Below are 10,819 nucleotides of genomic sequence, written 5' to 3' on the forward strand. Positions count from 1 at the left end.
CGCTACCACTGGTACGCCGGGGGAGGGGGGTTCCCACAGCACTTCCGGCGGCGCAACGTCACGCTCGGCCCTTCCGGCCGCCGTAGCCCGGGGCAGCCATACTCGATCCCCATTGGCTGGGCGGCACCCAGAGGCCCCGCCCCACCGGGGGAACAGGCTCGCTCTCTGTTCCCTAATATGGAAGCAGCGGCCGGAATGTACCAAGTGCGGGATGGGGGGAATGAGGAGCCCCGGCGCTCCCGGTGGGGCCGCAGCGGCCGAGCGCTCCCCCCCGCGCCGGCAGCCGGTGTGAGGGGTGAGGCGGGGTTCCATTCCCGGCCAGGAGGGAGGCTCGGATGAGAGACCCCCGCGGGCGGTAATGGAACGGGCCGCGCATCCCGGAAGAGAGAAGCCGCCGCGGCTGCACCCCCCGTTTCCGCTTCCTGGGAGCCGGACGGACCGGACCGAAGCCGCCACTATGGTAGGGGCTGGGGGCCGCGGCCCGACGGGGGAGAAGGGATGGGCGAGGCCGGGCCGTGCAATGGGGGAGGGGAAGGGAGTGGGGCCGGGCCGAGGAGGGGGGGGGGGGGGGGCCGGGGGGGGCGGGCCGGGAGTGGGGGGGGGGGGGGGGGCCGGGGCGGGGCCGGGACGGGCGAGGAGTGGGGGGGGGGGCCGGGGAGGGGCGGGCCGGGCCGGGCCGAGGAGTGGGGGGGGGGGGCCGGGGCCGGGGCCGGGCCGGGCCGAGGAGGGGGGGGGGGGCCCGGGGCCGGGGGGGCCGGGCCGGGGAGTGGGGGGGGGGGGGGGCCGGGGCGGGGCCGGGCCGGGCCGAGGAGTGGGGGGGGGGGGGGGCCGGGGCGGGGCCGGGGGCCGGGCCGAGGAGTGGGGGGGGGGCCCGGGGCCGGGGCCGGGGCCGGGCCGGGCCGAGGAGTGGGGGGGGGGGCCCGGGGCCGGGCCGGGCCGGGCCGGAGCAGTCGGGGGTGGGGGCCCGGGCCGGGCCGGGGCCGGGGCCGGGCCGGGCCGAGGAGTGGGGGGGGGGGGCCCGGGGCCGGGGCCGGGGGCCGGGCCGGGCCGAGGAGGGGGGGGGGGGCCGGGGCCGGGGCCGGGGCCGGGCCGGGCCGAGGAGTGGGGGGGGGGGGGCCGGGGCCGGGGCCGGGGCCGGGCCGGGCCGAGGAGTGGGGGGGGGGCCCGGGGCCGGGGGCCGGGGGGCCGGGCCGAGGATGGGGGGGGGGCCCGGGGCCGGGGCCGGGGGCCGGGCCGAGGAGTGGGGGGGGGGGCCCGGGGCCGGGCCCGGGCCGGGCCGAGGAGTGGGGTGGGGGGGCCGGGCCGGGCCGGCGGCCGAGGAGTGGGGGGGGGCCCGGGGCCGGGGCCGGGCCGGGCGAGGAGTGGGGGGGGGGTGCCCGGGGCCGGGGCCGGGCCGGGCCGAGGAGTGGGGGGGGGGGGGCCCGGGGCCGGGGCCGGGGCCGGGCCGAGGAGTGGGGGGGGGGGGCCCGGGGCGGTGCCGGGCCGGGCCGAGGAGTGGGGGGGGGGGCCCGGGGCCGGGGGGGCGGGCCGAGGAGTGGGGGGGGGGGCCCGGGGCCGGGGCCGGGCCGGGCCGAGGAGTGGGGGGGGGGCCGGGGCCGGGGGCCGGGGCCGGGCCGAGGAGTGGGGGGGGGGGCCGGGGCCGGGGCCGGGGCCGGGCCGAGGAGTGGGGGGGGGGGCCCGGGGCCGGGGCCGGGCCGGGCGAGGAGGGGGGGGGGGGCCCGGGGCCGGGGCCGGGGCCGGGCCGAGGAGTGGGGGGGGGGCCCGGGGCCGGGGCCGGGGCCGGGCCGAGGAGTGGGGGGGGGGGCCCGGGGCCGGGGCCGGGGCCGGGGCCGGGCCGGGCCGAGGAGTGGGGGGGGGGGCCCGGGGCCGGGGCCGGGGCCGGGGCCGGGCCGGGCCGAGGAGTGGGGGGGGGGCCCGGGCCGGGGCCGGGCCGGGCCGAGGAGTGGGGGGGGGGGGCCCGGGGCCGGGGCCGGGCCGGGCCGAGGAGTGGGGGGGGGGGCCCGGGGCCGGGGCCGGGCCGGGCGAGGAGTGGGGGGGGGGGCCCGGGGCCGGGGCCGGGCGGGCGAGGAGTGGGGGGGGGGGCCCGGGGCCGGGGCCGGGGCCGGGCCGGGCCGAGGAGTGGGGGGGGGGGCCGGGGCCGGGGGCCGGGGCCGGGCCGGGCCGAGGAGTGGGGGGGGGGGCTCGGGGCGGGGCGGGCCGGGCCGAGGAGTGGGGGGGGGGGGCCGGGGCGGGGCCGGGGCGGGCGGGCCGAGGAGTGGGGGGGGGGCTCGGGGCCGGGGCCGGGCCGGGCCGAGGAGTGGGGGGGGGGGCCGGGGCCGGGGGGGGCCGGGCGGGCCGGGGGAGTGGGAGTGGGGGGGAGGGGGCCGGGCCGGGGGGGGGGAGGGGGCCGGGGCCGGGCCGGGCCGGGGAAGGGAGTGGGGGAGGGGGGCGCTGGTGGCTCTCACCCTGGTTCTGACTTCCCCGCTCTCCCCAGACTGCCACCCTGCGCCCCTACCTGAACGCGGTGCGCGCCACGCTGCAGGCTGCCCTGTGCCTGGAGAACTTCTCCTCCCAGGTGGTGGAGCGACACAACAAGCCAGAGGTGGAAGTCAGGTACAGCGGGGGTTGGGACCCCGAGATGGGCGGGGGGGCGCAGCCAGAAGTCGGCTGAAGCCCAGCATGTGCTGAGGGCCTCAGAGGGCTTGGAGCCCCTGTTCCAGCAGGGGAAATATACCGGGGTTACTGTTTGCTCAGGCCACTGCCTGTCACCTGGAGGATGTGGGGCTAAGGCTGCCAGAAGCATCATAGGTTATGGAGCAGCTTCCTAGTAATCTCTCTCTCCCACTTCCCCCAGGTTCTTGTCCCAGTCTGTTTCCCTTTCCTTCAGTTCATTCTTGGGCTTCTTGCCCAGCCAGTCCCATCTCCCCCTTCCTCTTCGACTGATCTGCCATGCCTTCTAGCCAGCTCTCAGTCCCAGTCTGCCTCTCCCCCACACAAGCTATCCCGCCCCCAGGTTCAGCCCTTGTCCTTTCTATATTAGAGTCAGTGTGTTTTCTTTTCCACACTGCCTGGGCATCAGCCAGAGAAACACCAACAGCACAGGGAAAACAGACTCTCCCAACCCCTGCTCCCAGGCATGCCCTGACTTTGCCCCACCGCTACCCCTTCCCTGTAAGTTCTGGTGCACCAAGCAGCAATGGCCAGGAAAGTCCTGCTCACCCTGCGTTGGAGCATGGTCAGTGCAGATAAACTCTTTGCAGAATTTAGCTGGTGAACTCTGAGGTCTCTATGGAGCATGGGTGAACTGAGTTTTTCAAAGGCTAGAACAATTTGAGCAGGTTTTCACAGGAACAGCAAAATGGGCTCCTCACTGACGCCTCACCCCGTCAAATTTCTAGTGCCAGCTGCAAAGCACTAGAGCGTCTCAGTGAATTTAAGAATTGTTTTAACATGGACAAAATATTTTTTTCTACACGTGGTCAGATGGTTGAACCATTTTTGCTGAGACTTGTATTCAGCCTGAATAAGATGCCCAGCATGGGAAAGGCTACGGTTTGACCCAGTTTATATGCAGTTTAAATCAGTGTCGTCTTATAGGAAGTGTTGGGCAGCCTTAAATACAGTCATTAATACCAGCTCTGCCTATAATGTTGTTCTCACGAAACAGTATTGAGACCCTACAGTCAATTGAGAAGGTAATTTTGTTAAATATATTTACTGCTCATATTTTCCATTTAACAATGTCCCTTAAAAGAAAATGTGTTGCTACTTAAATCAAGGTAACAGAAGTTAATTAATTAAATTAACAATCCATGGGTCAGAGTTAAGGTTATTTTGTTGTGATCTAATTTTTTGTCATGAAATATGCATTTCTGCGTACTTGAGGAAAGCAATGTGTGTTCAGCAGACAAGTCCCTTCCTGGCTTTAATTAATAATACATGGCTCTTCCATAGCAAAATGCTTGGAAATTGCATTGTCATCATGCAGTCAAAGGGCATGGTTGAGGTTGCCAAGATGTTTGTTGTTTGGAATGTTTCAGTGAGAGGCTGAAGTTAGTTCCAGGAGTGTCTCCATCACCGCACGGGACTGGCTGTACTGCCCAGTCTGCTCTGGAGAATGGGAACCAGAGTGCCCTGCCATCCCTAGGAGATATTCCTATCCCTTGGGGGCTGAAAGCGCCAGCTGTGTGAGGAAAGCTTGCATTGCAGCTGTCCAGTGGGACTGGAACCCTGCAAGCACCACTTTGCATTGCTCCCTTCAGCTACTGTCTTGGAACTTTGGAGCTTTGGGGGAGGAGTAGGTTTTGTTCCTGCAGGATGGTCTCTGGCTATGGAGGCCTTTTGATCCCAGGGGAACCCTGTGTGTTACTGTGCTCTCAGGGGTTTCTTCGGTTTACCACTAGCCCCTAACCAGGAGAAAGATGTAAAGTGAAGAGAGCCCCTGTGATAGTGGGGGTTGGATGCCCACATGAAGGCTGCCCCAGGATAACCAGAGAGGTGTGAATTTAAAGCATTGTTTATATCAAGAAAACATTCCCATGTAGTGAAGGCCTTACACAGCCCTTTGCAGGCAAGGCATCTTTCCCTCCTCTCCCTCTGCCAAGCCACTGGCTACAGCAAAGGGTATTGGCTGCTAATTGGCCTGTGTCTGGTGTGAGTCTCAGTCTAGTGCACGGTGCCCCACACACAAGTCACAGCTGGCACAATTGGCACTAATTACCTATCTGGTCAGTCCCATCAGGAAAGCTAAGGACTGGATGGACCAAGGAGGCTTGCGGGTGGCTCCTGTGAGACAGAGATGAGATGTTTGTTGTTGATGTTGGCAGGGGTAGTGCTACTCAGGCTGGACCTGTTCAGTCCTCAGGACTGTACATCTGGCATCAGTGCTATGTACAAAAGTGCAAGCTTCTGTATTACAGTGAGGTTCCTATGCTTTTCCCCAGCCGCAAGTGGCCAGATAAGCGAGCCACTCCCTGATGGGTGATTGCCCCTTATGGCATGCACGTGCCGTGGGCTTACAGGTGCTCTCTCTTCCATGCATGCTAATGTCTTTTTTGGGTTTGCAGGAGTAGCAAAGAGCTGCTGTTGCAGCCAGTGATCATCAGCAGGAATGAGAAAGAGAAGGTTCTGATCGAGGGGTCCATCAACTCCGTGAGAGTCAGCATTGCAGTGAAACAGGTGAGCCTGCTGGGGTGGGAGGGGAGAGAACGGAGCTGGAGCTGAGGGAAAGGCTTGCACTCAGCTTGAGGAAGCTTGACTTCCCCTTCCCCTCTTCAGGCAGACGAGATTGAGAAGATCCTGTGCCACAAATTCATGCGCTTCATGATGATGAGGGCTGAGAACTTCTTCATCCTGCGCCGGAAACCCGTGGAGGTGAGATGACTGGGGGAGGGCAAATCCTGTGGTGTAAGACAGGGACACTTCTACTTGCCCACTTTGGCAACTCAATGTTGTGAGCGTCTTTGTCATGGTGCTGAGCTGCCAGGCAGGGCAAAGGGGCTCTGGTGCTAATCACTGACCAGGTGTTGCTCCTTTCCTCTCCCCCACTAGGGCTATGACATCAGCTTCCTGATCACAAACTTCCACACGGAGCAGATGTACAAGCACAAGTTAGTGGATTTTGTGATCCACTTCATGGAAGAGATTGACAAGGAGATCAGTGAGATGAAGCTGTCCGTCAACGCTAGGGCTCGCATCGTGGCTGAGGAGTTCCTCAAGAACGTGAGCTCCTAAGCAGGGGATAAGCAGCTTCCTTCCCCTCCCCATTGCAGGAAGGGGCTCGTGGGCAGCCTCTTATTGACCAGGGAGAGCTTTGGGGGTAACAGCTAGACAAAGGGGGACTACGGCCTTTCCTCAGAGATGTGGGAACCTGGCCTTAAAGCGAGGCCTGGCACATCCCCACTGTCTGTTTCCATGCTGGCTGAGTGTGGGGAGGGGGAGTTTGGATTGCCAGAACCAGCATGGGAACAATGTTTCCTTTAGAGGGCTTTGCAAAGGGTCACATGGAAGCCTGTTTGTGTGTCCTGACTCTAAAAAGGTCTAGTTAGAACACAGGCAGTCCCATGTATGTGGTCTCTGCCTGGAGCGTGGCATGGGGAGGGGCGAGGGTACAAAATATGTAGGAATGATAGTGCCACGCCTCCCCCTCAGGGGGAGGTGTGGCACTATCTCTGAAAGAAAGAGTCAAATATAGTAAATAGAAATTCCATACTTGAATAATAAGATTAGAGCAGTAGGAATATACTGCCAGCCACCTCACCAGGATGGTTCTGGTGACTGGAAATGCTCAGGGACATTAGAGAGGCTACATAAGAACGGCCAGACTGGGTCAGACCAAAGGTCCGTCTAGCCCAGTATCCTTTCTTCCAACAGTGGCCAGTGCCAGGTGTCCCAGAGGTCATGAACAGAACAGGGCAATTATTGAGTGATCCATCTCCTGTTGCCCATTCCCAGCTTCTGGCAAACAGAGGCTAGGGACACCATCCCTGCCCATCCTGGCTAATACAAAATCAGAAAGCCCAATAATAATGGGTTTCTTCAGCTAGCCCCATGTTGACTGGGTACAGATCACCTCAGGATGGGATGCAGAGATGAAAATTTTTTGACATGGTAAATGACTGTTTCTTGGAGTGGCTAGTCCTGGAACCCACAAGGGGAGAGGCAGTTCTTGATTTAATACTGAGTGGCGCACAGGATCTGGTCCAAGAGGTGAGTGTAACTGAACTGCTTGGTAATAGCCACCATAATGTAATTAAATATAACATCCTTGTAGAAAGGGAAATACCAAAGAAAATCACCACGGTAGCATTTAACTTAAAAAAGAGGAACCATACAAAAACAAGGAAGCTAGTTAAACAGAAATTGAAAAGAACAGTCATAAGCGTGAAAATTCCTGTAAGCTGCATAGAAACTTTTTTTTAAAACAATAATAGAGGCAGGTTTCAGAGTAGCAGCCATGTTAGTCTGTATCCGCAAAAAGAATGGGAGTACTTGTGGCACCTTAGAGACTAACAAATTTGTTAGTCTCTAAGGTGCCACAAGTACTCCCTTTTCTTTTTGTGAATTCAGAGTAGCAGCCGTGTTAGTCTGTAACCTGTCATTAAGCGCAAAAAAATGTTTCAGTACATCAAAAGCAGGAAGCCACTGGACAATCGAGGTTCTAAAACAGCAGACAAAGAAAATAAGCCCACTGGGGAGAAACTCCAGTGAAAAAGTGATGTAAAGAATTCATGTAGAGGATGAGAGAGAGATTCCCAAACCTGAGCCATTATATTTAGGTGACAGATCTGAGGAACTATCCCAAATTGAGGTGTCAATAAAGGAGGCTTTGGAACAAATTGCTAAATTAAACAGTGATAAATCACCAGGACCAAATGGTATTTACCCAAGAGTTCTGAAGGAACTAAAATATGAAACTGCAGTATATAACGAATCACTTAAATCAGCCTCTCTAGATCAGTGGTCTACAAACTTTTTGGATCGCGCATCTCCAGGGCCAGCTCTAGGAAAGCAAAAAAAAAAAAAAAAAAAGCTGCCACTGGTGTGCCGTCAAAGAATCAAAGGTCCAGGAGTGCTGCTGCCGCCGTGCCCAGCAGCACTCCTCCTGCCATACACCCCCAGGGATGATCTTGCATATACCCCACTTTGGAGATCACTGCTCTAGATGACTGGAGCATAGCTAATGTGATGCTGGTTGTTTTTTTTTTTTTTTTTTTTAAAGCCTCTAGAGGCAATCCTGGCAATTACAGGCCAGTGAGCCTAACTTCAGTACTAGGCAAATTGGTTGAATCCATAGTAAAGAACAGAATTATTAGACATAGATAAATGAGATGTTGGGGAAGAGTCAACGCAGGTTTTGTAAAAGGAAATCATGCCTCACCAGTATATTAGAATTATTTTGCGGGGGGTCAACAAATGTGGACAAGGGTGACCCAGTGGATATAATGCACTTGGATTTTCAGAAAGCCTTTGACGAGGTCCCTCACCAAAGGCTCTTAAACAAAGTAAGCTGTCATGGGATAAGAGGGAAGGTTCTCTCGTAGATTGGTAACTGGTTAAAAGATAGGAAACAAAGGGTAGGAATAAATAGCTTGGTCCCCCTAAGATCTGTACTGGGACCAATCCTGTTCAACGTATTCATAAATGATCTGCAAAAAGAGATAAACAGTGAGGTGGCAAAGTTTGCAGATGTAAAACTAGAGATAGTTAAGTTGAAAGTTAACTGCAAAGAATTTAAAAGGGATCTCATAAAACTAGGTGACTAGGCAACAAAATGGCAGATTAAATTCAGTGTTGATGAATGCAAAGTAATGCACATTGGAAAACATCCCAGCGCTACATACAAAATGATGTAGTCACAGCTAATTTAGACACCTCAAGAAAGAGATCATTGAGCAGATGTCGGAGAACTATCCACAATGACTCCATCTGCTGCAGCAGTTAGAAAAGCTAACAATAGTTAGGAACAATTAGGAAAGGGATAGATAATACAGAAAATATCCTAACACCACTATATAAATCTGTGGTACGCCCAGACCCTTGAATACTGCGTGCAGATGTGGTTGCCCTATCTCCAAAAAAAAAAAATTTTTAAATTGGAAAAAGTATAGAGAAGGGCAACCAAAATGATGAGGGGTTTGGAACAGCTTCTGTATGAGATTAGAAAAGACAGACGGGTCAGCTTTGGAAAGAAACTATTGAGGAGGAGGATAGGACAGAGGTCTATAAAATCACGACTGCTGTGGAGACAGTAAATAGGTGCTATTTACTCCTTCTCATGACACAAGAACCAGGGGTCACCCAATGACATTAATGGGTAGCTGGTCAAACAAACATTAGGAAGTACTTCACACAACAGTCACCCTGTGGAACTCATTGCCAGGGGATGTGAAGGCCAAAAGTATAACTGGGTTCAAAAGTGAACTAGATAAGTTCCTGGAGGGCAGGTCCATCAATGGCTATTAGCCAAGATGGTCAGGGATGCAACCCTGTGCACTGGGTGTCCCTAAGCCTCTGACTGCCAGAAGCTGAGACTGGTTGACAGGATGAATCACTCCCTCTGAAGCATCTGGCACTGGCCATTGTTGATTGGGCTAGATGGACCATTGGTCTGACCCAGTATGGCCGTGCTATGCTCCTATGATTCCTGGAGGGTGCAGCTTGAAAAAAGCCTGCCTGAGGTGATGTGAAGACTCCCAGAGGTGGGACTCATCATAGGGTATGAGGGCCTGCTGCTGGGTGATGTGGGCATCCCTGATACCCTGTTAAATGAGGGAGCAGTGTGGTACCAAGTGACCTGATGGCTGCAGCAGGCAGGCTCCTGCAGGGATGTGAGTTCAGTGGGGTGGGGCAGGACAGGCGTGGATACGCAGTGTGTGCGGTTGGCTGGTTGGCAGCTCTACCTCTCCAGGCGAAGAGCTGTGCGGTAAGAAGTGGCCATCTCCAGAGCACAGGTCCCAACTTCCCATGCTCCGTGAGCTGGCTGGAGTGTCCAATTCTGGGATCTGTACTTTCCATAGGCTGCCCCCTCTCTAGTACAGATGAGGGCAGCCTGCTTCCAGCAAATTCTTTGCAGTCACTGTAGCTCGCAGGGCCCTGCACAGGCTGGGTGTGTGGCTGGGAAGATGGGTCGGTGCACAGGGACTAATGGGCACCTGACCACCTTTCTTTTTTCCTTCCTTACAGTTTTAGAGCGTGGTGCTGGACTCTGCAGCTCAGGTTCTCATTCTCTCCTGCGTCTGCACAGCTGCCCTGCTAGGGAGGGCCATGCCCAGGGCCTTGCTGTCTGGAAGAGATGAGAAGCAATCAGATCTTCAGAAGCTGTCCAAGTGGAATGTACATTGATTCTCCGCCAGCTCCAGGGGAAGGGAGGGGGAGGAGTTAATATTTTGAACCAAACTCTGTGCTTGTTTGAGACTGTCAACTCTGTATTCTTTTTTTAAATGACTAATCGTTGCTGTAATTGTCCGAGGCTCTGGGGGCTGGAGGGAGCCGTGGCTGCTCCAGCACTGGACAGCAAGAGCAGCTTCTGCCATGAGGCTGGTACCTGCTAGCTGGCGTTCCACCTGAAGACGGTTATCAGTTTCCTTCTACCAGCTGCTGTAAAACAGCTCTCATGCACATGGCATTCTGGCGACACAATGCTGAGCCTAATCCTAGCGTTAGGGCTTCCAGCAAGTCAGGGGCTTAGAGCAGCTGTCCTGGGCAAGGCAGCAGTGTCGGCGGGGGCCAGTCCTAGCACCCGCCAATTCCTAATCTCCACAGCCTCCCCGCTCCAACTCTAGGGGCTGCTTTTTTGAGAGATTCCCTACTACTGGTAGGGGTGCAGCTGGGCCGAGCTGCAGGGAGCACTGCTCTCCTTCAACCCCCTCTGTCTGATGGGACCAGGCAGCGTGTCCTCCTGCCTGTAGCCTTCACCTTCCCTTTCTCTGCCTGGGGTGGAGGAGGCTGGACTCCCCGCGGGAGCTGGAATCTGTAACGTCTGCTGCTTTGCTATTGCACTTGCTGTTCGTGCTCTGGTACCTTCCCCATTAAAGCCTTTTTCCTGCCTCACTGAGGGTGGCCTGCTGGGGGCGGGGGTTCTGGGGTGCTCCCGGGGCTCTGTGGGGGGGCCCTCAATTCAGTGCTGTTGGGGGCTGGCACCAGTTGAAGCCCTGCTGTCTGCAGCTGCCAGGCGTTGTGGGAGGGGTGAGAGGGAAAGGAGGAGTCCTGAGGGGGGGACAGAATGGGGGGGAGGGGAGAGGAGGGGCCCGGGGAGGGGGAGACCCTGCAGCGCGTGTGGGACGGGACGGGGGGGGCCCTGCGGCGGGGCGGGGCGGGGCGGGCTCGATACCGAAAGGCT

The 10,819-nt window shown here is 58.2% G+C and overlaps 1 protein-coding gene across 1 annotated transcript; it reads left to right on the plus strand.

The window, feature by feature from the left end:
• Window positions 1-182: 182 nt before the first annotated feature.
• ARPC4 (actin related protein 2/3 complex subunit 4) lies at window positions 183-10,391 on the plus strand. Its single transcript, XM_038408730.2, has 6 exons — window positions 183-460; window positions 2,474-2,592; window positions 5,046-5,157; window positions 5,257-5,352; window positions 5,530-5,700; window positions 9,664-10,391. The coding sequence occupies exons 1-6, from the start codon at window positions 359-361 to the stop codon at window positions 9,667-9,669; spliced, it is 606 nt and encodes a 201-aa protein (XP_038264658.1). The 5' UTR covers window positions 183-358; the 3' UTR covers window positions 9,670-10,391.
• Window positions 10,392-10,819: the final 428 nt, after the last annotated feature.

Source organism: Dermochelys coriacea, chromosome 7, assembly GCF_009764565.3.
Source record: "Dermochelys coriacea isolate rDerCor1 chromosome 7, rDerCor1.pri.v4, whole genome shotgun sequence".
Lineage (NCBI taxonomy): Eukaryota > Metazoa > Chordata > Testudines > Dermochelyidae > Dermochelys > Dermochelys coriacea.